This window comes from Delphinus delphis, chromosome 19 (genome assembly GCF_949987515.2).
Source record: "Delphinus delphis chromosome 19, mDelDel1.2, whole genome shotgun sequence".
Taxonomy (NCBI): domain Eukaryota; kingdom Metazoa; phylum Chordata; class Mammalia; order Artiodactyla; family Delphinidae; genus Delphinus; species Delphinus delphis.
In genome coordinates this window covers 18,701,310-18,729,097 of record NC_082701.1, presented here as the reverse complement: position 1 = coordinate 18,729,097, position 27,788 = coordinate 18,701,310, and the positions used below count along the sequence as shown (strand labels likewise).

The 27,788-nt window shown below is 51.5% G+C and overlaps 1 protein-coding gene across 3 annotated transcripts; it reads right to left on the bottom strand.

Moving 5' to 3' along the window:
• Positions 1–191: 191 nt before the first annotated feature.
• On the bottom strand, positions 192–27,788 carry MPP3 (MAGUK p55 scaffold protein 3). 3 transcript variants are annotated; one of them, XM_059997428.1, is made up of 19 exons: positions 27,720–27,788; positions 26,469–26,525; positions 26,107–26,225; positions 25,892–25,969; positions 24,545–24,625; positions 24,171–24,308; positions 21,051–21,132; positions 19,241–19,326; positions 17,799–17,873; positions 14,361–14,557; positions 12,465–12,529; positions 11,032–11,052; positions 10,430–10,471; positions 9,114–9,278; positions 8,939–9,019; positions 5,455–5,548; positions 5,130–5,238; positions 3,639–3,761; positions 192–1,409 (listed from the first exon to the last, which is right to left on the bottom strand). In XM_059997428.1, exons 2-19 carry the CDS (start codon positions 26,491–26,493, stop codon positions 1,233–1,235), a joined length of 1,758 nt encoding a protein of 585 aa, XP_059853411.1. In that variant the 5' UTR covers positions 26,494–26,525; positions 27,720–27,788; the 3' UTR covers positions 192–1,232. The 3 variants fall into 3 exon arrangements, with proteins under 3 accessions (XP_059853411.1, XP_059853412.1, XP_059853413.1); XM_059997429.1 differs by lacking the exons at positions 26,107–26,225; positions 26,469–26,525; positions 27,720–27,788 and having other exon boundaries at positions 25,780–25,941; XM_059997430.1 differs by lacking the exons at positions 192–1,409; positions 3,639–3,761; positions 5,130–5,238; positions 5,455–5,548 and adding an exon at positions 6,253–6,333.

The window sequence follows — 27,788 nt, the reverse complement described above, 5'->3', positions numbered from 1 at the left end:
ACATCAGGGAATTCCCTGGTGGTCCAGCGGTTAGGACTCGGCGCTTTCACTGCGGTGGCGAGGGTTCAATCCTGGTGAGGAAACTAAGATCTCACAAGCCATGTGGTGCGGCCAAAAAAAAAAAAAAAAAAAGAATCCTACATCATAGGCTTGGTGCATCTGTCAAAATCACGTATGTAAAGGCCTTAGCATTGCTCCTGGCACAGAATAAAGCTTTACATACATTGGCTATTAATAAGAAATACAATTCTCTGAAGCTGAGATATATCACAAATCCTGTGTGACATACATTAAGCACTTTTGCTCAGAGACAACCCATCAGGCCCACACTCAGAGTCTATGTACTTTGATTTTGATGGTCAGGACTGATTTATTGTGAATTAGGCATAGTTATGACAGGGGGGAATCATCTGGTTTCCCATGATGTAGCAGGATAGGAGCCCCTATAATCTGAAGGTAGGGACAGGTGAGAACCAAGAGAGCTGTCAGTAACAAGAAAGACAAGTGATGGAATAAAATAAAAGCAAGCACGCATCCAGTTTCAGAGTCTGAGAATATTTAGAAAAGGCACAAGCAGCCTGACATTCCGCAAGTCCCTGAAAACACCACTGTGTCATGGAAGAGTACAGTAAATCATGGTGACAGGGAAGGGTGCCTTAGTCTGCCAAAAATGTTGATGAATGCTCACTATTTAGGAAGGCAGAGAACCACGTTTTCCATTACCAGGCAAACACACACTACCGAAAAGGTTAAAATCAACATTTTAGTGCCTGAAGACAGGGGAACTTCAATTGCATGGAAAACCCTCTTGGGTAAAACAACTCAACTTCCAACGAAGCCGGATCAATGAAGTGTCACTCTGTTTATAAAGCTTAAACACCTCTGCAAATTGGTACTGTATACATTCACCACCACCAGCCCCCAAAAGACAGTGGCTACTCAACTTCGGTACAGAGAATCAGGGTCAACTTGCCTGTGATACTTTAATGAATGACATGTGTTATTTTGTGATATGCTCCCTTTCGACTTGTATGTTCGGCTCCAAAGGGGTGCAGTGAAAAGCCACAGACAAAAACCAGCAAAAAACAAGACTCCCCACATAGACTCTTCTTGATAATGGAGTTTATGGAAAATTCTGCCCTTCTCGCTCAAGATTCCTTGATGGTAACATGGGGGAGCCTGGACCAGGTGGTCTTCCGGGTCCCTTCCAACCTGGATGTTCTAGGATACAGTTACCTGACCCAACTAATAGGTACCCAGTGAGTTTCCTTGCTCAGCCTCTCTAAGAGCATTCTGAGCTGGCTGTACGCACTCTGGAGGTCCTCCTTCACCAGCACAGCATCTACCAGGTGCCCGTAATGCTGGTCTATGAAGGCAGCAGAGGCGGCCATCTCTCGCTGCTCCTCATCCTGCAAGGAAAAGGGGCAGTTAGGGAACAACTGTGTTGTTCTCCCCCCAAATAAGAAACCTACAGCCTTGGGCTTCCCTGGTGGTGCAGTGGTTGAGAGTCCACCCGCCAATGCAGGGGACACGGGTTCATGCCCTGGTCTGGGAGGATCCCACATGCCACGGAGCGGCTGGGCCCGTGAGCCATGGCCGCTGGGCCAGCGCGTCCGGAGCCTGTGCTCCGCAACGGGAGACGCCACAACAGTGAGAGGCCCGCGTACCGCAAAAAAAAAAAAAGAAACCTACAGCCTTTGTCTTGGGCAGTATCCAACCTCTCACTTTTAGGTGATGAGCGGATGACTATGGCCCTTGAATAACCAACTGGGCACACAAGAACAGAGCACAGTGATGCTAGCCTACCAAACTTCCAAGAAAGTTCATGGGCGGCAGCCATAATCATTGTTCAGTCATTCACAAGGTATCTACTGAGGACCTGTTAACTGCGAGCCATGCTTTGGGCAGATGCTGATTCTATATCTGTGTGTCTATATATGTCAGTATCACACTTCCTGTCCGAAGGTATTTCCAAACTAGCAGTACTATTGTGTTGCATGGCAATTTGGTTAAATAATTACAGGAAAGAACTAAAAATAGTAGTCACTATATAAAAGCAAAGCAAGCATTTCTGGAATCAACTAGGGGAAAAAGAAGAAGAAGAAGTAACTCAAATGCCCTCTGAGGACTCCTAAATTCATCATGTAGAACTCAGTTCTTCTTTTCATTTCCTCAAACCAGAGCCCAACATTAGCACAGTTGACAAAGCAGAGATATTTAAGAAAGTGCTGGGACAACCCTGACCCAATCCCTCATTTCCTTAGGACACCTGGCTTCTTTAATCAGACTGCTTTCCTGACACCTAACCCTAAGGTCTAGGCAGCCAATGATCCCTCCTTTACCCAACTTACCCAGTGTTTTGTTTGCTGCTTCATTCAAATATACCTCTAGTAAGTAGAATTTCAAGCAGGTAGTTCACTGACTATTAGCTTGGGTTTTGGAAGAAAGGAAAGCGGCAGGATCCACTCTGAGTAAAACTGCAAAGTGAAATTTGTGGCTGGTATTCACCCACCTCCCCTTCTATCTCCTTCCAGTCCTCTGCTGCCTTCTCGCCTCTGCTTCTAGGGGCTCTGTTTTTATGCTGCCATGGAGGGGGTGAGCTGTCTTCCCCTAAAACGACCCATATTCCAAAATGTTCTCTGTCACCAATCAAAACCAGATTCCTACTTTCGTGAGAGCATCCACACTTTCAGAAAATATGTTCTAAAGGTCTAGGAAACAGTTTTTGCATGCTACCGCAAAGACAGAAGAGACCTTAGATAACTTCTTCTTACTTCTTTCTCCCGGGAGGGAAAAACCTAGATTAAATTGGGCAGAGCTTTCCAACTCTATATGGCATCTTGCAGGGCTCCTCTCCTACTCAAAACCACCCTGCAGTGTCCCACTGCTGCCCCTGGATCTTCCATCCCACTTCCCCCACCCCCTTACACACATATATCCTATAGACTGTCTGCCGCTACTGGAGTTTCCCCTCCTCCAGGTACCTTCTTTGTTCATCCTGGAAGCGTTTATCTATTTAAGAAATTAGAGAAGGAACATTCTTTTGCCCCTAAATTCCTCCATCTTCCTAATAAATATCTGCCTCTTGAAAGAACTCAAGTAATCTCTAATGGAGTAAAATGTGTGACATTTGTTTTGAAGCTGTCAGTCCCCTGAACCCTTTCCCTGCCCTGTAAAGGTGGAACTCAACCACCTGCAGCTTCAGCAAGAGAGTCACAGTCCTGAGCTGCACATAGGAAAGATTCTCCCATGATGCCCCTTGCCTCCATCTTGGACTAGCTTGCTGGGTCTGAAGTTGGTGTTTCAATTAAAAATTATTTGGGTTTGGCTTAGGAGTTCAACAAATTCTTGTGGTATGTCACACTCAGATCAGGTGCCTGATAGATGTCAGTCCCTTAACTTTCCAACGGGGTGCTTATGTGAGGGAGTGGAGGGTGGGGAACCCAGGCAAAGCCACTCCGGTGTGAACTGGGAGGCACTTCTGGCTGCCCCACCCTGAGTCTTCAGATCACATGACCATCTGAGTCTGGCCAACAGGCAAAATGGAAAGATGGTCTTGTGTAGAAGGTATGGGCACCCACATGCAGCTAACGGCCCTTTTAGGCCTTCGGAAGAGAAATGATCAACTTTAAACTTACAAGTGGGGCCGCTGCATCCTCACAAGCTGGGGACGTGGGTGGCGTCTTCCTCTTTTCCTGAATTGCAGGCTTTACAAATATAACGTAGGGTTTAAACTCTGAGGTCCTCAGTTGTTGCAGTGCCTGAGAAAGAAAGTTCAGGAATATTACATACTTTGAAAATATTTTATTGTGAAACACACTTCTTGAATTCTCAGTAATGGTGTGCTTCATCACATAACCCCGATGGCAAAGGTCCTGATGATATGGTCACATGACAATGGCCTTCATCCGTGCAGACCACCTGTTCATTTTCCCGCTGGCCTCAGCTGGACCCTGAAGGCTCACTTGCCGAGAACAGAGGTTCCAAAGCCTCAGCTCCGAGAGTTGCCATCTTACTTAGCTCTGGCTACCCTCCAGCAAGCTCTAATTAGCCTTCGCACACCCTCCTCTGCCTGCCTAGTCCTGATGGAAGAACCAGCAGGATTTAATGTGTGTATCTATTTAGTCAAACGTCATCAATTTGGACTAATGCAAAGTTTGTGCTGTCACACAGCCTCTGCACGATATTCAAAGAAGAAAAGGTTTGCCAAGCAAATGAAGAGACTAAGAGATTCCTTGAAGCAAATTGCAAAGACTTTCGAAGGTTTTCAGTATGCAACTCGTCCTGTTAATTAGTGCATTTTATTTATGATGTAAGGGCCTGTATTTGGAAACACTGGTATTAAACTGCTATGTGTACAGCTTGCATCCCCTCTAAACCAATAAAATCACTTTTCAAAACAATTTTTGAAATTCAGACTTTTAATTTCCACTACCAACTCCTCACTAAGTCCAAATTAGTGAGGGTTTTCCTTTCTGGACGTAAGGTGCTTTTTGGAATCCGTTTCAAGCCAACTTCTGTAACATAAAGCCTACAGTGTATGTCATAAAATCAGAGCTCAGCCCCTATTGAGTTCCAGGCTTACACATTTTTCTCAAAGACAAGGTTAAAAAGACGGTTAAGCCCCTGTGGGGTGTGCAGGACTGGAAATGTCTCTGAAGCACTACACAGGGTCAAGTCTGCCCTTTTTCCCTTTCAAACTGCTCTCCTGACCACCCCCCTCAGTGGTTCTCTAGGTGGTTCTCTGATTTCACTCGTCCTCGTCGGGGAAGGGATGGCCCAGCCTCCACTGGTGCATTTACATCTAAGTCCCTGACTGTCAGGTCACAGTGGACCAGTCGATGCCACTGTCTCCTGCATGATTTACTCCACGCAGAGGTTACTATCTTGGGCCTGTGGGCCACCAACAGGGTCCCTCCAATTCATGTCATTTTTGTGTACAGAGGTGCACGTTTTGGGGTACAAAAGCTTTCATTAGATTCTCAAAGGGAGACCCAAGGAAATATTAACCTCCAGTGCTCTGGAATAAAAAGTCCCTGGACTAAGGTCGAATGTTCTGTGAAATGTACAACCCCCTAGTTTATAAAAATTCCATTAACAGGAAATGCCAAACTGGCCCAGGAACTCACATCTGGCTCCACGTCCACCAAACACACTTTGTTTTTGGCCATCACAACCTGAATGGCTTCCAGGCTGGTTCCATAGAGGTTTTCCTTATATTCACCATGCTCCAGGAACCTAGAACAGCACCACAGGGGCAAAGGCCTTCAGCTGCTGAGTTTGCCTGAATTAACACAGAAGGTGAATGGCCCACCATGACTCCCCGCTCCTCCTCCCATCCTCTGCTTCCCCTGACTTTTCCAGACGCCCTCCCAGGAGGTCAAGTGGAAGACTGGACAGATGCAAAGACGCACAGCTGCACGGAGGCCCCACTGGTCCATCAAGGAAACGTACTTGTTGTGATGCAAGTCAGCCTCAAACGCTTGCTTAGAGACGAAGTGATATTCCACCCCATCCTCCTCATGGCTCTTCCTGGGCCTGGTGGTATCTGTGAAAGAGAGGAGGGTAGCTGGGCAGAGATGTCACAGCACAGCGAGCCTGTGCCCTCATTCCTGTCCGGAGCTGGTCACGGATTTGTGTACAAACCACCCACTTCCCTCCATCGAGAGTCCCTGTGTGCAGGCACGTCACTGACTTGCACAGCTCTGTGATGTAGGCAGAAGGAGCCTCTGGTTTTGCAGGTGAGGAAACAGAGGTGCAGAGGTTAAGCACCGTGTGGATGTCCCACGGCTGGGAGCAGAGCTGGGTCGGAACGCTCTCTGTCTCAGGCCAAGCGTATGCCCTTAACCACTCTGCCAAACTGCCTCACTGATGCTGGGCTTTTAAAGAATCGCCTAAGGAATTCCTAGTCCTCTAGGTTTTATTTCCTAATTGTTTTTCTTTTTGAGAGCCAAGGGGGCAAAAACTCAGTTGACCCTGCTGTGTGTTTTAAATTTTTTATTCAATTATTTCTCATCTGGGGAGAAAAGGCATGAAGACAGACGGTCCCCTCGTGGACTAGATGTTTCCGCAAGGCTGGCTCTCACATAATTTTTTTAAATTAATTTATTTATTTATGGCTGTGTTGGGTCTTTGTTGCAGCACGCGTACTTTCTCTAGTTACGGCGAGCGGGGGCTACTCTTCGTTGTGATGCGCGGGTTTCTCACTGCGGTGGCTTCTCTTGTTGCATAGCACGGGCTCTAGGCGCGCGGGCTTCAGTAGTTGTGGTTCACGGGCTTAGTCGCTCCGCGGCATGTGGGATCTTCCTGGACCAGGGCTCAAACCCGCGTACGCTGCATTGGCAGGCGGATTCTTAACCACTGCGCCACCAGGGAAGACCCCCTCACACAATTTTTAAACACATAGTGTTTTCCCTCTGATTTCCATAATAGAATCAAGGCACGCACCTCTGGGGAAAATCAGATCCTCCACAGAACAAGAGCACACGCGAAGCAACACACAGCTTTTTCCAGAGCATTCCAAAAGAAAAGAGGGGGTCTCAGAGGACAGTGTTTTCTCCCTTGTAGGCCACCCAGGGGATGCTCTGTGCGCCGTGTGACATCTGTGTCCAACCTCTGGCAGAGCTGCTAGGGTCACCTTTCCTGACCATGTCCTTGCTTTAAAACTTTTATTCACCCACTGATTACATTCTAAACACCTTAGATGAGTATATGAGACCCTCTTAATCAACCCAGCCTCCCACTCAGCTCATCTCCCCCCACATCACCCACACTAACTTCCCCAGTCCCTCCCATTGCTGTACTGGGTCATATTTTGTCCCTTTGCACATGTTGTTCCCTTGGTATAGAGAACTCTTCCTTCTCTGCCTGAAAAACTCCTACTTACTCTTCAAAACCCAGATAAAAGTCACTGCTGCTGGGAAGCCTTCCCTGACTCGCCTGGTTCCTTATAGCAGGGAGAAAGTCACCTATCTGTGGGATGTCTGGAAGCAGGTAGGTCTAGCCATCCAGGTACCCCACCCCCAGAGTATGGGTCTGGAAGTTTCTGAAGGATCCATGTGTGAACAACTTCCACACGCCCTGTTTCAGTCCATCCTTTCAGCCTGGAAGGCTGTGGGCCCCCCAAAGTTCTCCCAGGTCCATCACAGGTGCTTCCAGAATGGCCTCCCCAACCCCCCATGACCCCGCCACCACATCCCTACCACGTCAGGTAGGATTCTGGAAGACAGTTCTCATAACCCATAGACTGAGCTATGAGCCCTGAGGCCCAGGGGAGTGACATGGCAAAAGAAAGAATACGTAGGTGCGCTTCCTCAGAATCCTCCAGAAAGGTCCCATTACTGCCACCACAGCATCCCTTCTCAGTGGCCATCACGTGCCCACATTGTATCCCTCTGAGGAAGAGGACTGAGAGTCTCAGAAAGGAACAGCCAAGGACAGGAAGTGGCAAGCAGCAGGTGAGAGGCTGATGTGTGGCCTCAGTAAGAATGTGACTGTGGGGGGCTTCCCTGGTGGCGCAGTGCTTGAGAATCTGCCTGCTGGTGCGGGGGACGTGGGTTCGAGCCCTGGTCTGGGAAGATCCCACGTGCCGCAGAGCAACTGGGCCCGTGAGCCACAACTACTGAGCCTGCGCGTCTGGAGCCTGTGCTCTGCAACAAGAGAGGCCGCGATAGTGAGAGGCCCGTGCACCGCGATGAAGAGTGGCCCCTGCTTGCCGCAAATAGAGAAAGCCCTCGCACGGAAATGAAGACTCAACACAGTCAAAAATAAATAAATAAATAAATAAATAAATAAACTACAATGGTTTATTTAAAAAAAAAAAAAGAATGTGACTGTGGGGACTTCCCTGGTGGTGCAGTGGTTGAGAATCTGCCTGCCAATGCAGAGGACACGAGTTCGAGCACTGGTTCCGGAAGATCCCACATGTTGAGAAGCAACTAAGCCCATGCGCCACAACTACTGAAGCCCACGCGCCTAGAGCCCGTGCTCCGCAACAAGAGAAGCCACCGCAATGAGAAGCCTGCGCACCACAACGAAGAGTAGCCCCCACTCACCGCAGCTAGAGAAAGCCGGCGCATAGCAACGAAGACCCAACGCAGCCAAAAAATAAATTAAATTAAAAAAGAAAAAAAGAACGAGACTGGGGCAGGTTGCCTGGGTTTGAATCTTGGCTCCACCACTTACCAACTGTGTGACACTGGACAAGTTACCTAACCTCTCTGAGCCTCAGTGTCTTCCTCTGTATGGGATGATGATGATCCTCTTCTCGGGGATACTGGGAAGGCTGGCCAAGCTACTGCACATAAAAGCTCTTGGTAGAGCTCCTAGCTACTGCACATCACATTCAGAACCAGGACTTCTGCCTACTGGATTTCAGCATCTCCAGCTGCCTCTGGACTCAGGAGTGTACATAGCCACCCTGCTGGACTGGATCCAGCTGCAGGCGGAGTGCCCGAGCAACACTGCTCAAGGGCTCTCTGGCTTCCCCAACCTACTCTCTTGCCCAAGCAGAGAGCAGGGGCCATAGGAGTCAGAGTCATTGGGAAGAGGAGGCTGAAATACACCCACTGCTGGGGGCCCCTTGGTGTTGGGCTGAAGTTGCCACTTTACCTGCAATGAGCTCTAGACTCACCTCCCATTCCAGGCAAGAACCAGGCAGTTACTCCAGTAACTGGAGTACTGAACCTCCAGTTACTGCCTCAGAGGGTCCTAGTGGACCACTGAGAGTGGGTCTCTTCCCATCATGCCTAGGTCCCCTGATGTGCCTATAGCAGGCAGTGCCTGGCAGCCCTTCAGACCCAAAGTAAGGATGAAGATGGATACATGGAGTCAAGTCCCCAAGAAATATTCATGTGCAGACATGCTTGCACACACACACACACACACACACACACACACACACACACACACACACACACACACACACAAGCCCTCTTACGTGGAACAGCAACACCAAAGTGCTGCGGGTTCTCTGCCACCACCTTCTGCTTCAGCTCGTGCAGTCGGGCTCCCAGAGACCCTGGGAAACAAAGGGAAGGCTGCAAGGTCCCTGCTGAGCTCCCTCCCCACCCCTCCAGGGAGAAACCAGCCCCTTCTCTGGAGACGTCACCTACCGATCAGAACCACCAGGCGGGGCTGCTCGCCGGGCTGGTGCTGGTACCTGGTCACCTCCTCGTAGGTCGGCAGCTTCGGAGACTCGGCCACTGCAGATGTCTTTCCTTCCTGCGGGCTTCCCAGTCTCTCCCTGCGGCCCAGCCGGAAGCTCCTCCGAAGACCAGCTTGGGGAGAAGGGCAGGGGGACACTGCGGCATTTGTCCCAGTATCTCCCTGTAGACTTTCTCTACCTGGTCAGACCTGGAGGTGGGACTGAGACCCACGGGCCTCTCCCAACCACCTCCTGCTACAGGAAGGGGTTGATCGGGACGTACAGTAATATGACGAAAGTGCGATTACCTGGCGTCCAAAATTTAGGGTTCAAGGCTACTGCTTTACTTGGTATGTGACTGACCTCAGGCAAGTCATCACCCCTCTGCGCCTCAGTTCCCTTATCCATGAAAGGGAATCTACATCTACAAAGGCAACGGGTGCTCCTAGATTGGATCCTGGATCGGGGGAAATGCTCTAAAGGACATTATTGGGACTACTGGCAAAATTTTGATATGAACACCATATTAAATAATGGAATTGTATGCCTGTTAAATTACCGGAATTTTTTTAAAAAATAAATAAAATAAAAAATAAATTCCCAGAATTTGATAATAGCCCTGGGTTATATAAGAAAATGTCCTTGTCCTTAGGGGACACATGCTGAGCTATTTAGGGGTGAAGGAACATGACGTCCACAACTCTTACATGACTCAGGGGGAAGAGGGTCAAATGTGTACGTGCAGAAAAAGGGAATGACAAAGCTAACACAGCAAAGTGTTAACATCCGGGGAATCTGCGTGTAGAGTATGTGGGAGTTCTTTGTGCAATTCTCACAACTTTTCAGTAAGTTTGAAATTGCTTCTGAATGAAAAGTTTAAAAACTCTTGGCCTGTCTCTAAGGCCTTTGAAAAGATTTACCAAAATAAAAGAAGTGAAGGTACTTTGGAGATTGATAAAAGGTTCCATTGTTGTATGGGGGTGGCAGAAACACTGAATAAACTACGATTGAGATTATGGTAATAATAAAATCAGTATTAATGTAGGGGTCCTGCCAGGGCACTGCTCCCAGTGGCTGGGTGAAAGTTGGGGTGGGGGACCCCAGGCCTGGGCAGGCTCAGCCCAGCCTCTGGCAGACACAGACTGAGGGAAAATGTGGGTCCCACAGACTCAGCTGCTCTTGAGGGGTTCCTGGGCTCGGATCACCTCTCCCTGACCCAGGAGCCCACGGTGGTCTGTGCATGGGCGGGGGGGGGATCTCGGGGGGAGAGCCCCCATTACTTACCCACATAGTGTCCTTTGAAATATCCCTCACAGTCACAGGTCTCTGGGGACCAAACAGAGAGAGGTAGGCCAGTGAGCCATGCTGGACACATGCCCCAGCCCGGAGGTACCCAGGCCCCGGATGGCCAGGCAGAGCCCTCTGGGATGGAGTCTCGGGGGGCCCAGGACAAATGCCATGTCCCAGCCACCCCAGGTAAACAAGTTCCTCTGTTTCACCCAGTTCTCCATGCTTAGGCCACAAACAGCCTTTCCAGGCCTGGCTGGGGTTCTGGGCCAGCAGACCTCGTTCCAGCCCCTCAGAGTTAGGATCAGTGAGAATAAGGAGGGGAGATTCACTCGCCCTGCCCTACCGCTACCCAGCCGGGTCACGTGGTCATCCCAGCCAAAGTCCAGGGAGGGCCGGGCCCCACGTCCCCACCAGCTCTGCAGGCCTCAAGGAGCAGGTCGGTCCAGCTGGCAGAGCAGGGAGAGGGGTGCCAGGAGCCAGAGGGGCACAGCAACCCCAGAGCGGGGTGGCAGAAGGGAGAGCAAGACCCTGCAGCCCCAGACAGTCTACAGAAGAGGGGCCTGTCCGTGCGCACAGGGGACAAATACTGGGCCTACCTTCGTCACAAGGCTGATCATCTGCGGTTTGCACAAAAGACAGATGGAACAGCGTTAGCAGAGGGGAACCGCGAGGCCCTGTGGCCCAGAGGCAGCCGCAGCCTCGGGTGCCTCAGGACCCCTCCATCTGTCCCCTCTTTCTTTCCTCCAACAAACCCGAGATCTGAGCTGTGGTGCATTATTAAACTGATACTTGCTCTAATTAGTCCTCCTGTGTGTGTCTCATTAGCGGCCCAAAGAAAGCCAGATCTTCACTGGCATAAGCAGCCTCAGGGCCAATTTACTCAGCAGCCCCTCCGACCCGAGAGCAAGTCTGGAAAGGCAACTGTTGGCAGGGGCCACCCAGCCAAGGGAGCAGCTCGCCCTGGGATGCCTGCAGCGGGACCAGGACCTGCTCTCTCTCCTCTTGGGTTTGAGACTCTCCTGGGCAAATGCAGGTGCCAGACGACAGAGCGGCACAGCGCAGGGCTGCAGGCCAGCTGTGCTCCGTTCATCTGGCATTGTTCTGGCGCCCCACTTGGTTCCAAGCCCCCTGCTTCCCCCCTACCCCCTGACCCCCAGCTAGGGAGGCCATACCCTGGGGAAGCTTCCTCTCCATACGGGGCTCTAACCTGGGGGCTCTGACCACAGGCCCTCTGGAAACCTGACCCCAGCCCCACTCCCTTGACTTCATGAGCCTCTGTTTAACCATCTTGGCAAAAGGGATGCCCTGACTCCACTACTACCCAGGGCTGTTGTGATGATTAAAAGGCAAGAAGGTAGGTGAATGTGTTTTCTAAAAGGTAAGTGATGCAAAGAGTAGGGTTACTAGACAAAATACAAGACGCTCTGTTAAATGTGAATATCAGCTAAACAACAAATAATTCATTAGTATAAGTATGTCTCAAATATTGCATGGGATATACTTATACTAAAAGCCCATTCATTGTTTATCTGAAATTCGAATTTAACTGGGCAGCCTTTATTTCTATTTGCCAGATTTGACTGCTGACTCAGAGGCACGGGATCGCTCACAGCCATCTCCATTCCCTTCCAACATCAGTGGTTCTTAAACTGTCAGGGTCAGAGAGCCCCTTGGGGATCTAATGAAAGCTGTGGAGCCTCTCCCAGACACAGACACACAGATACGCAACACACACACAGTTTGCACAAAATTTCGGGAGCAGTGTTACCATGGCCCCCGCAGTGTCATCTATGGGCCCCAAATATAGTAGCTCCTCTCCAGGGAATAGCTCTCCACAACCTACCCCCATTTCCCTTCTTCATCCCTCTCCCCGGCCCCTCCTCCCTCAGGAGGCCTGAGAGCTCAGACAGGACCCTCGGTGCCCCCTCCAGCCCAGTGCTTGCTTCTTCCCCACACGAAGCCCCAGAGCCCTAACCCCAGCCCCTCCCTGAACTGCCTCCCTGAAGTACCATCCTGCCAGTCTACTCACACGGGGGCTTCTTGAGGCTCTGGGGGCTCGGCAGGGTGCCCGTGGCTCTCCGGTAGCTTAGTCGCCTGTGGGGACACAAGGGGATGGGCAGGCCCGTGAGCTGGACCAGAGAACCAGTCATAGGGAACCTTCTGGAAAACTCAGGGAAACCGAGGCCCGGAACCCACAGGTGGGGATAGCCTGGCACTCCAAGGGCCTCCTGCTTCACACTGAGTTCCAGTGAAGAGGGACGTTTTCACAGGTTCTCACTGGTTCATGAGGAAGAAACTGAGTTTCTTGCTCTGGGAGAAGCTTTTCCAGCCCAAGATGGTCACACACAGGGGTACAGCCCAGTGTCCATGGTCAGCAGTTGGTCGTTACTTTCCCATGGCTGATTCTCAAGGAAAGGAGGCACCTTCTCCAAACTCACCCGGCCTTCCCATCTCTGAGGAAGTTGGAAAACAGCAGAACGACTCCCAGGAGAAGCCGAGGGTGAAAGTGACCCTAATTTAATGCCCTTCCCCACCCACCCTAGCCCAACAGAGAGCTCAGCCTGGCACATTATTCAATGCGTCCCTGCGTGGAGAAGCAACCTCCAAGGCCTCTTTGAGCTGAGAAAACACCCAGGGCTCCTAGAGGTCTCTAGATTTCCACATTTAAACGCAGCTAAAGAGCCTTCCCCCAAGACCTGTGAAGCCAAAGATGCAGATGGGTCTGAGGCTCCCCTGAGGAAATAAAGCAGCAGTTCTCAAACTTCAGCTCCTCAATTCATCTGGAATATCTGTTAGAACACAGAGCTCAGAGTCTGCCCCTGGAGTCTCTGATTCAGCAGGTCTGGGGCAGGGCCCAGGCAGGGACTGGCATTCTAACAAGTTCCCAGGGGATGCTGATTGATGCACCTGGTCTGAGGACCACACCAGGAGGGCCCATGAAACAGATGAACCCTGAGGTCTGTTGCTACAGCATCATTCCACACCCCAAAAATGGAAGAGGGCTACAAACCCCAGGAGAGGCTCACAGGCGTAAGTGCCACACCCTCTGACCCAGGATTTACACTTTGGGCAAGCTATCCTAAGGAAATGATTTGAAACATAAGGAACAGTCTATGTGCAACATAATTATCTGCACATAGACTGTAGCAGTGAAACATTAGAGACAGCGTCAAAGTACAGCCACACGGAGGAAGCAAAGTCACTTAGGTAGGACCCTTCCTCAATGAAGCCTTCCAAGCTTGCCAGGACGAGGGCCAACCCTCCTGCTAGGGCCTGGCGGGGACCGGTGTCCTCCTCCCACACACCCATCACATTTATATATAAAGTGTTCGTCTGAACCATGTGTGACTTTTCAGCTGAACTGTAAGCTCCTCCAGGGAAGACACCATAGCTGCTGCCTGTGAATGAACAGTACATCTCCTGATGAAATATTATATTACCATTAATTAATAGTACAGAATAATATTATTCTAGAGTAATATAGGAAACGCTCATGTCAAAATGTTAAGCTACCAAAAAAAAAAAAAAAAAAGCAAGACCTCGAATTCTATGTGTACCACACACATAACAGGCACAGGAAGGAAATAAATCATGTTGTTTAGATAGTAGTGAGACTTTGGGTAATTTTATTTTCCTCGTCCTCCTCTTCTGTATTTTTATATTTTATTTCTCAACTTGCCCTAAGTATGCATTATAAAATATACATTAATTTAATAACATAGATTTCCATATTTATTGAAATCTCAAACAGCCATCACCACTGATGATGGGAGAAAAAGAGCCAACACAAGCACAATTGGTACTTAGCCCAGAGGACACCCAGTGGGCCCCTCTGGCTGTGCTGGCAGAGATCTGGGGCTTGGTCATGTACTTATGCCTCGGCCACTCCAGAACCACACCCCCTTACAACACACCCCAGACCTACCTTTCCTGGAACTGCTTGGAGGGGATGAGGCCAGCTCGAAGGTTGGTGTCCCCCATTCGCTTGGCCTGCCACCACGTGGGGTCGTCCTGGCTCACCACTTCCAGGACCTGCCTGCGCTGGAAGGGCAGGCCTGCCTCCTGGCAGGGGATGGCCCGGTCCTCCCGAGGGTTGTAGTGGAAGAGGGCCCGCATGAACACCTGCAGGGGAGGCACTCAGTGAGACAGCCCTTTGCCGTGTAAGCACAGATGTGTCTATGCCACACGGAAAACCAAAGAACAACCACCATTCATAATTAGGAAGAACAAGCAGCCTCAAGAATAGAAAGCTGGGACCTCCCTGGTGGTCCAGTGGTTAAGACTCCGTGCTCCCAATGCAGGGGGTCCAGGTTCAATCCCTGGCTGGGGAACTAGATCCCGCCTGCCGCAACAGAGATCCCGCACGTGGCAATTAAGACGCGGCGCAAATAACTATTTATTTATTTATTTACTTATTTATGTTAAAAAAAAAAGAATAGGAAGTTAATCAGAAACCCACCGCACCGATTTTCTTAGTGTTCTTCAACCATTTTCAATGTCCCAGTTGGGGAATCCCTCAAGAATCAGAAAAATGAATAGCTGGGCCCCATGAATTTCCCTTTCCAACCTAAACATCTCCTTATTGGCCTGATCTGCTATCCTTACAACAGCCTCTCAGCCTACACAAAGCAACCATTAGTCCCGGGAGCAAAAAGTAAAGTCAAGCACAATTTCTAACTCAAATGTTATTTCTGATACGCTAACTGCCCCTAAGGATGTCAGCAGCCACCTGTAAATAAGTCATCTAGATGTTTTGATAAGAACACAAACATCAATGAAACTACTGTTACCGATTCCTCATCATCACTTTTCAGTGGGGAACTGACAGCTACATCTTTGATAGCTCAATCCTGCCTCATCTGTCACGCACTTAGCCAACCCCCAACTCTCCCCTTTACCCTGAAATCATCCCTCTAGAGAAGAGGATGGGAAGACATAGCATTGTGTCACACTTCTTCGTTCTCTTCTATAATTCAGTGGCATGGATTTATTTATTTCTATTTCCAGATCATTACAGCCCAATAACTTTAACAGCAAATAGGAAAAAAAAAAAAAAAGGCCAGAGGGTTTCCTTAGACAAATCCAAATCATATTCCTTTATGTGCCAAGCAGAAAAGATGCAGTTCGACAGTAGTAAGAAATTTCTGGCCATATATTATGAGGACAGATACTCTCATTTAGTCACAGATGTTACCAGGGTCCCAGGCACTCTGAAGAAAGTATAATCTCAAATGGCCAGCCGTGATCCAGCTCAAAGAAAAATATTTAGAAAGGATGGACTAAGAGACAGGCTACCCATTTTGTCCTATAGGAAAACCAAGTCCTCTCCCTGTATCAAGTTAGAACCTGCAAAAGCTGCCTATGGAGACCATATTAGCTGGTCCGAGGAAGAACCACTTCCATCAGGCATTACGTGTGCCCTGGGATTCAACTGCAGGTGCAAATAAGAAACAGTCATATAAAGATGATTTCTTCATTTGCCATAAAAAACTGTCAAATACATTGTCCACTATTAATCGAAATATTTATTGACGGGGCTTCCCTGGTGGCGCAGTGGTTGAGAGTCCGCCTGCCGATGCAGGGGACGCGGGTTCGTGCCCCGGTCCGGGAAGATCCCACATGCCGCGGAGCAGCTGGGCCCGTGAGCCGTGGCCGATGGGCCTGCGCGTCCGGAGCCTGTGCTCCGCAACGGGAGAGGCCACAACAGTGAGAGGCCCGCGTACCGCAAAAAAAAAAAAAAATTATTGACATCTACTGTGTGCCAAGTGCTGTAATGTCCCATCTTTCATGCGGGCTGGGAATTAGCTTTCTTGAAAAATTGGCATGCTGCCTTCCATACTCTGATGAATTCCGTTCATTATTGTAATTCATTACGTTCTCCTTTTTGCCTTGGCTGCCAGAAAGTGCAGGTCCAAATTCACTGGGAAATAAAAGTAATGCCCTCTTGCATCGTCCCTCCCACCACTTCAGCTCGGAGCTTGACAATCTCTCACCCGGGCTTTCACAACAGACTCCTACCAGGTGCCCTAGCCCCGGTCTCCACCCTCCTCTACTCACTGCCCCAGGGAGCTTTCTAAAACACAAATGTGGTTGTATCACTTCCCTCTTAAAAAAAAAAAAAAAAAAAAAAACCTTTAAGAGCTTCTCACCGCCTATGGGGTTGTAACTTGGGCTGTGGGGGCCCCCCATATCCCCCGGGGCCTTACTTTTTCAGGGCACCCAGGCTGACTGCCTAACGGCTTTCTCCAGCCACTGGGATCTGCTCTCCCCTAACCTGGCCGGCAGGAACTGCTGGGAATTAACCCCCAGGATGCAGCCTGGTGGGAGCTGGTGTACAGATCCCCCAGATCTCCCAGCTCTTGGGAGGGATGACGGAGGCACGGTCTACAAGGGATACCAAGCTCTGGAGCAGGATTAAGCTCTGGTTGCCCCCTGTGGTACCTTGCTGAGAACACACCCTTTGTTGCACTGGCTGCCTTCCTTTCCCCACTCCTGTACTAGTGTTTCCTGGGGTCACCTCCAAATAAACTATTTGTAGTGAATCCCTGTATCAGAGTCAGCTTCTGAGATCCTAAACTAAGCAGGGATTATGCCAAAACCCTTAACAAAGCATTCAAGGCCATTCAGAAGGTAGCCTTGACCCACCTCCCCAGCACACCCCCTCATCCTCCCCCTGGAGCCCCACCACCGTGCACTTTCTCACTGAGCCCCCCCTACTCCTCTCTGCCATATCTCTGAGCCCCCGCATATGCAGACCCCTCTGCCCGCCCTTCCCTCCACCTCCTCTTAACCAGAGAAGTCCCTCTCATCTCCATCTTCCTCAAGCCTCACTTCCAACACCCCTACTGCATGACACCTTCCAAAGTGCCTCTCACTCTGTACAGAATCTTTCCGAAGCGCTTAATCACACAGCAAGGAGAGAATGGCTCCCCAGCCTCCCCTTCTGACCCAGGAATCCTTGAAGCTACTAATCATCCCGGTCTCCAGCATCTGGCTGAGCGCCTGGGCACAGAGGAGGTGCCTACCAAAGGTAGGCTCCACAAGGAATTAAACAAAAGGCAGTTACTTAATTGGTCCCGAAGCCAGAACATTGGGTACCTTCTCCTCCTCTTCACCGGCCCTGCTTTTCGACTTCAATTAGAAGAACCTTGTCTTTTATTAGTAAGCTACGTCAAATCCTGTTTAGAAGAGGCCGGGTACAAACAAATAAATCACTCCGTGACTGAATTACAGGTCCCTACTGGGAGCTTGTTCCGAGGACCAGACGGATGATCTCTTCCCGGATGGCTGTTTCAAAGGCTGGGCTGGAGTCCGCCGCCCCCGCTTCCCCACCCCCGCGCCGCCGCCTCCAGCTCCCCCATACCTTGCTGTCCTTCAAGCGGTCCTCCTCCTGGGTGGCTGGGATGATTTTCAGGGTGATGGACCCCTGGGACTGCGCCTGAAAGGAAAGAGCACACAGCCGTATCATCTACCAGATCTGACCCTCCAGGACGTCACATCTTACTTCCCAGATCTGGAAGCTCACGTTCAGAAACAAAGGGGATGCTGCCTCCCCTATGACCCACCCTTCTATGGTGGGAGCCGGCTGACTTAACTAAAGCATTTTCATGCGACAAAGGGACAGAAGACTTAAAATGAGAACCCGAGGACAATGCATGCACCAAGTACAGCTCTCCATCCAAAGGGCTGCCCTTCTTTCTTTTCTCTCGGGTTATTTTAATAACCTAGTCCAGTTTCATTTTCCTCCTTCCTGCCTCATTTGGGGCTAGTTCCCAAACAGTACTCCCCTCTTTGCTTGCATCTTCCCCAATCTCAGGCCACTGCTACCTTCCCAGGGGTTCCCCTCCCCTCTACTGGAGAGAGGCCCTGCACCCCACGTGGGGGGCCCACGGGGAGCACACTGTCAGCCCATGAGAGCACATCTCACCCAATGCCATCCCTGGCTCCGCATCACTCTGGAACACAGGGAAGTAGGTGCCCAGAACCAGGGAAAGGGGAGTGGGGGCAGGAAGACTGAAGTGTCTGCCTGTAACCAGGACCCCCTACAGCAGGGGCCTTAAAGAGCGGGCCTCGGAGCTTCAGATCTCATCCCGTATCTGCCCCCCAAACCATCAGAAGTTAGCAAAGACGTTGTGTTGGGAGAGGATGCCTGAGGATAAAGAGGACAGAACTACGATGGGGGCTTTCTGTAATTTCAGTTTTGACTTGAACCCGCAGAATGGACTGAGAAGGTTGTTTCCATCCCAGCACGTGACCCCCTAGAATCCCCTTGCAGTTGTAAAGTGCTATATCCTCTTCCGGATACTCACATCCTAACGATAACTATGCATTGGTTGAGAAACCATCCCTATCCCTGCTGGACAGGAAGGGAAATGGAAACTCAGACTGATTTGATGACTTGTTCAAGGTTACACAACTGGAAAGTGATGCAGGCAAGATTCGAACCCAGGACCAGTTGACCCCAAAGCCCTTGCTCTGCTGGGCTACAGCCTTTTACTCCATATTCCTCAGCCCTTTGGAAGAGGGGACCCTTTTGAGAGGGTCTTCCAGACGGGTCCTCAGGAAAGAAGGCTGGGGGTAGGGAGGATGGCTGTGCTGAAGAGGGGGTCTGAGAGAAGTGGGTGGTCTGGGCGCTCCTTTCCTCCTGTCCCCCACCCTCCATACAGGGCACTCTGTGAGGCCACTTGGCCTGCGGCCTCCCCGTGCAAACAGGGACGCTGGGCCAGATCAGCCCTGGCTCCAGGAAGCGCCCTGCTCTGGGTTTCTGAAGAACCACCGCGTCCCCAACATGCGCGCAGCACAGACCAGAATCTGGCTAATCTCGTCAGGCCGCTTGTGCAGGACCGTGATCCCGTTCACTTCCCGGAGCTCGTCTCCAACGTGGACCAGGCCTAGGAGACACAGGGGCTGACGGTCAGCACGGGAAGGGGGCTGAGGTCCCCAAAGCAGGGAGTTCTGGGAACCGCTGGCACCTGCCTGCGGAGCCCACTGCAGGGGAGACGCAATGTTTAAAGACAGTGGACAGGACTGGGATGAACCGAGTTGTCACAGGGTGCCGGGTGCCTCACCTGGCATCCCAGTCTCACAACCACGGGGTGAAACCCCCGGTTTACAAACTGGCAGCTGAGATCCAGAAAAAAGATGCAGCTTGCCCAAGGCCACACTGCTAAGAAAAAACGGAGCCAGTGCGCAGACGCAGTTACTTTGCTGTAGAAACCCTGTGTTCTTTCTGCTATAGCCTCTGCTTCTTTAAAAATATCATTAACTCTTCACCTTCCTGGATGTACAGACCTGATTCCAAGAATGTCTTTCTCAAATTTTACACGAAAACTTAAGGGCACCAGGGAAGATGGTGTCAAGAGTGTTAGACACACCTGTCTGTTGGCCTCTGCTTTAATGACTAGCATCTCTGCATATCCGGCCCTATTTGCCATTCAGTGTGGACACTGGCCCAGAAGCAGCAGAAGGCAGTAAAAGGTACAGAGTCTTGGGCCCACCTGAGACTTGCTGAATCCGAATCTGCGTTTTAAAAAGACAACTCAGGCCATTTCCATGCTTGTTAATGTTTGGGAAGCACGGGTCTAGGGGTCCCACCACAATGAGCCCCAGACTTCTCGGGCAACACTCCCCTATGCCAGGAGATTTGCCCCCCAATTTACTTCCTCCATATACCAGTGATTCTTTTTTTTTTTAACTTTTAATTTTATATTGGAGCATAGTTGATTAACAACGTTGTGTTAGTTTCAGGTGTACAGCAAAGTGATTCAGTTATACATATACATGTATCTATTCTTTTTCAAATTCTTTTCCCATTTGGGCTATTACAGAGTATTGAGTAGAGTTCCCTGTGCTATACAGTAGGTCCTTGTTGGTTATCCACTTTAAATATAGCAGTGTGTACATTTCAATCCCAAACTCTCTAACTATCCCTCCCCTCACCCTTCCCCTCTGGTAACCATAAGTTCATTCTCTAAGTCTGTGAGTCTCTTTCACACCAGTGATTCTTTTTTTTTTTTTTGCGGTACGCGGGCCTCTCACTGTTGTGGCTTCTCCCGTTGCGGAGCACAGGCTCTGGACGCACAGGCTCAGCGGCCATGGCTCACGGGCCCAGCCGCTCCGCAGCATGTGGGATCTTCCCGGACCGGGGCACGAACCCGCGTCCCCTGCATCGGCAGGCGGACTCTCAACCACTGTGCCACCAGGGAAGCCCCACACCAGTGATTCTTAACCTGTGCTCCACCTAAACACATCTGGGACATGAACACCCTCCCTTCAGTAACTGTGGCTTGTTAAGGCAACTGGGGTGTCAGAGAAGGGTGTCCCTGCCACCCCAGTTAGGATTTACACCAAGCTTAACTGCCACAGTCCTCAGGTTAGGCCAATGCTCAAACCTTCCTGATCACCCTCAAAGTACTCCATGCCTGAGATATTTCCAAACAACTAAATTTTCTACAGAGCTTAGGAAGGAGAAGAGAATTCCAGCCCCACTCCCAGAAAGCAAAGCACATCCCTAACAGGTGAGTGGACAGGAGAGGAAAAGGAGAGCTGTGGCCAAAGGGGGCAGGCTGGGGGACCACGGCCAGCACCTCAGCTAGGCCGGCACTGATGCACTCACCGCTCCGGTCTGCTGCGCCCCCTCGCATGATCCTGGCCACCACGACAGCCCCTGAGTGCTCATCCCGCCGGATGGTGGCCCCCTGCATCAGAGACAGAGCAGGCAGGCTCCTGAGAAGCAGCCCCGAACCTCAGACCCCGACTCTCTGGACCCAGCAAAGCCTCCCCCCGGCCACCGCCCCATTCCTCCCCCTGCCACCCCAGGGGGCAGATCGGTGGACACCTTTCCAAGGCTGAGGATGAAATAAAACCCACATCTCAAATTAGTATAGCACAGCACTTTACAGTTTAAAGGCAGGAGAATGCTGTCACAATCTCGTCAGAGAGAGGAGGGACTGGGGCACAGAGAAGGAAAGCAACTTCAAGGTCACCCAGCTCTCTGTGATGCCACACCCACTGCTTTCTCTATCGTACCGCAGCCCTTGCCTCTCTCAAAGACATTTACTAATGAGGAGAATACGTGTCAGCCAATTCCCAACCTGCCTCTAGCCAAGCACGGGGTTACCAGGCCTTCTGTTGTTGCCAAGGGGAACCAATTATGCCCCAGCCAGAGCTTCGGGACCAGGATGGGGCCCACGAAGCATGGCAGAGATGATATCTAGGATGAAAAAGGCACTAGCAAGCCCTCAGTTTCGTGCGCCACACAGACTGGACGGTGGCGGGGCAGGGCAGCGGTCAGGAGCCGGATGGCCCTGCCGTCTACTGAGAACGTGTGCCCTTAGCGAGGAAGCTCCTTATCTTCTCTGCGACTGTTTCGTCTGGGGTGTGGGAAAGCGTTTAACTCACAGGGTTGTTGCGAGGTTGACATCAGGTAACGCATGCAAGGCACTTAGTACCCGGTAAGTGCTCAATAAATGCTAGCCACTTGTTCCTGGCTATACATGCAAACGCACTGGCACACTCATTATTAACTTCATTCAAAGTCCATAAGATAAATACTGCTGGAAAGAGAGACCAGCAGCTAAAAACCCTACGGCTTCTTGCCACCTAGGCTTTCAAGCTTGCCAGCATCTCTATCCATCCTTTCCTGTTTTTCCCCATCTCAGGGGAGGGGCTCCTCCTGGCTAGGCTGCCCTCTACCCCCTCCCTCCCTCTCCTGCCTTCTCAATGCCCCCTCCTCACTGGCTCCTTCCCCTGGTCCTAAAAATATTATCAAGTCTCTCCCATCATTAAAAAGCTGGCAACCCCATCCAGCAGCCACCAGTCTCCATTCCTTTGGAGCAAGCTTCTCAAAGAGGCAGCTCGCATCTGCTCTCTCTGCTGCCTGCCCTCTGACTCACTCCCCCCCGCCTCGAATGCACCAGCAAAGGCACCGACGACCCTCCAGCTGCCAGCTCGACACCCTCAGTCTTCTCTCTCTCCTCTCCTGTCTGATTCACCCTCCCGCTGGGCCCTGGTGACACTTCTCTCCCGGTGCTTCTCAGTGACAATTCGTCTCCTTTGCCGAGTCCTCCTCTATACGCCTTTTAAATGTTGATTAAAGGGCCAGGATATACGCTTTACCCCGGTGGTCTCAACCTCTCGGGCAGGGTGCTAACCCCTCCCGGAAGATGGCAGCTGTCAAGTCTGTATCTCTGCACACGTAAGCCTTCACCTCCTGGATATTTCCACTTGCGGGCACACGGGCCTCTTGAATTCCACGGACCCTAAGTTCCTCCTTATAATGGTCCCAGTGCCCACCCATCATCCTAGCTGGACCCCTGGGCCTTACCCAAGATGCCTCCCCAGACTCCTGCCCAAACTGGGGCAGGCACAAAGTGACATTAATTTTATTTCCAAAATATTTCTTGGATTTCTCTTTCCTCTTCCCACAAACCGAGGTCAAGCCCTGTTTCTGAACCTCACGTATTGGCTGCTACCCTCAAATTGGTCCACCGCTTCTGGTCTCACCCTCCAGGCCACTTTCTACTTCGTAGCCAGGGTGATACTTCTAACTGCAAATCTGGCCCTTTGGTTCCTCACTTACAGCCCTTCAATGGCTCCCCACTGCCTTCAGGATCCAGCCAAGCAACTGCGTGTTATAACCTGGATCTCTCCGCTCTCCCGCTGATCTGGCCTCGCCTCCGTCACACTTTACCTTCAACTCGGCAAGTTCCCTGAATATAGCAGCCCGTTTACCTTCCCATGGCTTTGCTCATGCAGTTCTATGGTGGAATGCCTTTCTTCTTCCTCTTCCTTCTGGAAAACTCCTGTTCCTTTTTTTTTTTTTTTAGAATTCAGCGTGGGCATCACCTCTTCCAGGAAACCCCCCAGTCACTACCTCCTGTGAACTCCCAGAGGGCAAGGACTAAGTCTTAACCCTGTCCGCACCCAACACAGCGCCTGGCACACGGGGGGTGGGGGTCACGATACGTTTTCTGAGTGGATGGATGACTGGCCCATTTTGAAGGTAAGGAAACAGAGGCAGAGGAGAACCGTGGTCTGTTTGCAGAAGCGGCTCATCTGAGGTCACTTGGTGAAAGTGGACAATAAAGAGGGCCAGATGTGGTATTCTCTAGGGCAAGCCCTCAATTCTCTGGACTGCCATTACTTCCCTCCATCTCATAAACAACTCTGTCCCTTTGCTCAGTACATCATTGCTGAACCAGGACCAAAATGATAACAATCTGTCAGCTGGGGAGAAAAATGGCTGCTGCCCTGAGCTTCCTTGGAATTCAGAACAAGGCTGGCCAACTTTTTCTGGAAAGGGCCAAATGTAAATATTTTATACTTTGTGGGCAACACAGTTTCCATTGAGTCTGCCGTTGCCATGTAAAGGCGGGGCCCCAGACAATATATACATGAACGGGATGGCCGGGCACCAATAAAACTTTATTTACAAACACTGACAGTGGGCGGGGTTTGGCCCTTGGACCGTAGTCTGCCAACCTCTGGTTCAGAGCTGACGATCAGGGCTGCCCTGCACAGCTGTGCAGGTTCTCGACTGCACAGTGGAGGGAAGCTGTAATCACCCAGAGAAAGGGATACTCTGCACACAAAGATGTCACAGGGACTAGTGGCAGCCCTGACAAAACTGCCATCACTCACTCCGAAGACTTCAGGAGGGTCCTTTCCAGGGTTTCTGGGTGGGTGGAGGTGGGAAGCAAGGAGAGGGTGGGGCAGAGAGGTGAGGGCCACATACCAGGGGTTCCTTGTTTTTCACCAGGCGGACAATCTTCACTGATTCTTCATCAAAATCCTCGTCAATATTATCGGGCAGAGGGGGGAGAACGGGGTCAAAATTCTTCTGGGCAACCGTGTCATGTACCATGAGCATGGCCTGTCAGGAAAGCAAGAGAAAAGAAGGGCTGGCCCTAGAGCTTACATGGGTCTGGGGGACCTGGCCGGGCAGTGGTTTGGGGGTCTCAAATCTCATGCCAGAGAGACGACCACCCTGGACGCTGGCGCTGAGGAGCGGTTGCTCAGAAATGTCCTGTCTCACGGCCAAGCGCTCCCTCCTGCCCTCATCCCAGGAGACACAGATGTGTGGGTGGCCAGGGACTGCGGCATGACTACCCTGAGGTGAGGGGTGGACAGCAGCTGGAGCAGTTCCCTCTCGTCACTGTGCATGGAGGCGGCCTGCAGCTCCTCCATCACCTGGGGGGAAAGGAGAGAGAAGGCCACAGATGGCTGTGGGCGCTGCGAGCCTGCTGGGAGTCACCCAGGGGAAACCCTGCTCCCTGGGCCTCAGAACCAAGGGCCCTCCCAGCCACTACTACAGCACCAGGGAGCATTGGACCCTCAGCCACCCCAGGACTGACACTCCCAGGGAAATCACACCAGAGATCAGAGACCCTGAGCAGCCTCTAATCCTAATGGGAGCTAACTTATTAAGCTCTTCCTGGGTGCTGTCTGCCTTATGTGGATTAACTCTCACAAGGAACTAGATGGAGCAGGTACTATTATATTGGCATTTCAGAAGTAAGAAGTAAATGAGACAGGTTACATATCTTGCCCAAGGTCGCAAAGCTGGTAAGTGGCACAGGCAGGACTTGAACCTGGGCTTATTTGGCTCTATTGTCTGTGCCCTTCACCACATTTTCCAGATGAGGAAATTGGGGCTCAGAGAGGTTGAGTCACTTGCTTATGGTCACAGAGCTAGTAGCAGAGGCAGAGCTAAGCCTGGGAGCCTGGCAACCTAACCTGCTCCTAATGGCATTCCACAGCCAAGAAAGGCAGGGGATCTGCTCTGACCCCTCACTAGGCCATCTCCTGAGGTTATGTGAGTTTATTCAGAAGCCAGCCTTAGTAATCAACCGGGACAGTTTTTCCAACCATGCAACACAGCAGACAGGTCCACAAGAAATGAGGAAGGATCCCTTTAAAAAACAAAGCCTGGAAATTCCCTGGCGGTCCAGTGGTTAGGACTCAGCATTTTCACTGCTGGAGGGCTGGGTTCTATCTGGGCCAGGGTTCAATCCCTAGTCGATCCCGCAAGCCACATGGGTACAGCAAACAAACAAACAACAACAAAAGTCCAAGAAGCTGCAAGTCCCTGGACGCAGGACTTCCCATTGGGCCTCCCCAAAGCAGATACACAACGTGCGTGTTTGACCTGTTCTTGTCGCCAGTTCTCAACCGTTTGGGAACTGTCCTCATCTCACAGCTGGGGAAACAGACTTTCTCAGGAACACAAAGTAAGTGGGCGTCACCATGTCACCATGTCCCCTGGCCCTGTCCAAGACTCATGAGTTCCTCCCTGCCTATTAGGAAGCCCAGGGAGGAGGGGAAGGGGAGAAGACGCTCTTCACCTTGGGGCTCCCGAGTCCCGACGTCCCCTCACTAAGCAATGGCATGCAGGCCAGATGAAGGAGCTACAGGTGGGAGGGGGGCTGAGGCCGTAAGGAGAAACCTGGGGCTTACATCCTCGGCAAGGGCCACAGCGCTGTGCAGAACAGGGGTTGGACTTTGCCTCTCGTAATAGCGAAGCTTCTCGTGAATCTGCAAAGACAGCTGATCTCAGGCTGCGGCCTCCCAAGCCAGCTGCCCAGGTTTACCCTGGACATCACACACCCCACCCACGGCTGTGGGGATGCCTGGGGCTGCAGACCGGGTCATCCACGGGGCAGCATATTTACCTTCATTAAATAATTGAGGCTTTTTTCACTGAAAACATCCCTCAGAAAGCCCATCTCTTCCTTCTGGTTGGAGTCAGGTCTGAGCTGAGAGGTCAGTAGTGCCAGGGTTTCATGCAAACCTGAGGAGAGAGTAAGAAAAACACTGTATAACCGATGCAGTGGGAACTTCCTGCCCTGTGGGACCCCCGAGCGGACCTTCCGACAACACTTCAGCCCTGCTATGTGCACGTTTTCTCCCCCAGCTCTCATTCCCAGGGCTTGGAGCTGACACTGGATAGCAGCTGCTTTCTTTGCTGCCCCAGGTTGCTAGGCAGGGTCTTGTCTTCAAGACTGTGGCAGGTCCAGCCCCGGGAGACACTCACCAGAGTCCTCGGACAGCACTGGCATGTCTGTGCTGGTCAGATCTCTGCCTGTGGATTCTGGGAGAAAAAAGCGGGGTGAAACTCCACCAAGCATATTCATTCAACAAACAGTGATTACACATGTACTGCGCCTGTCCAGGATCAATTTCGGGACAGAAGGGTTGGAATAAATAATTCTCTGCTCAGTTTTTTCAGAGACGAAGGAAAGAAAACAAAGCCTTGCTGAGCGCTCCCAGTGTGTCAAGCATTGTCCTGCGTGATTTCATATGACATTTTTCTTAATCTGTTCAAAGCCCCGAGGAATTGACACTAATATTCCTATTTTACTGATGAAGAAACAGAGGCTTGGAGGATTCAGTAAATTGTAGGTCAGAATCCATACTCGACTGGCCCTTCCAGGCAGGTCTCAGAGATGAGAAGTGGCCCCTGCCTGACAGTGGGTGCTCTCCTCCACAGCGCACCCCTCCCCTGTTACCTTCTAAGGGGCCTCACTCAAGTCCCTTGACTGTCAACAAGTACCTGGCTGGGCCTACAACCCCTCCTCCCCCGCCATCCCCAAGCCCCAACCTAAAGGGAGCCTGCCGCCAAAACAGAGCGTATAGAGAGGAGGTGGAGAGATGAGAGTCAGTGTCTACTATGCCGGCGGGGGGAGCCCTATTTCGGCAGGCCCCCCGACGTGTTCTGCAGCACGTGGACCTCAAAAAGTCCTCCTTCAGAAGGAGATAAGGAGAGTAATGATTCATTCATTCCGCAAACATGGAGCCAGCCCCACAGCGCCCGCCCGAGCCCCGCTGACACCGAGATGCATAAGAATGGCCCCCGGCCCTCCAGCCAACGCCCCGCCCCCCTACGCCAGACTCATCCTCTGGCTCCTTCTAGCTGTGCCCCCCACTCCCCCAGGCAGCCAAGCAGAGACTCCAGCTCGCTTTGGGAAGGAACCTGTGGGACCAACAAGGAGCGCGGCTGGGCGAAGGTGAAGGCGAGGCGAGACCTGGGGGGCGCTCGGGGCGGTCTCGGAGGATGCGGAGCGGCAGGAAAAGAGAGGGGCGCACGGAGGAGGGGGTGGGTGCGGAGAGAAGACCAGGGGCCGAGGGGCGGGGACTGAGCCCCCCCGCCCCACCATCACCAAGCTGGGGGCCCCGTGAGCCGCGTGGCTGCCTGGGCATGAGAGGCGGGTCTCAGCCCATCCTCCAGTCCCGCCCGGCCCCTGCGGCTCCGAGCCCTTGGTCCGTCCTCCGCGCGGGTTCCTACCTCGGCGCGCCGGGATCTCAGCTCCAGACCGGGAGCCGCGCGGGTGCCGGGAGCCTCGGCCGCCGCTGG

Bases quoted from the DNA above. Each gene is read 5' to 3' on its own strand.
- MPP3 (XM_059997428.1), bottom strand. From the start codon at position 26,493: ATGCCAGTGCTGTCCGAGGACTCTG. The intron at 24,626-25,891 runs GTAAGCCCCAGG...CTTTCCCCCCAG, and splicing joins CTGTGGCCCTTGCCGAGGAT to GTGATGGAGGAGCTGCAGGC. The intron at 9,020-9,113 runs GTAGGTGACGTC...TTTGTTTCCCAG, and splicing joins CCGCCTGGTGGTTCTGATCG to GGTCTCTGGGAGCCCGACTG.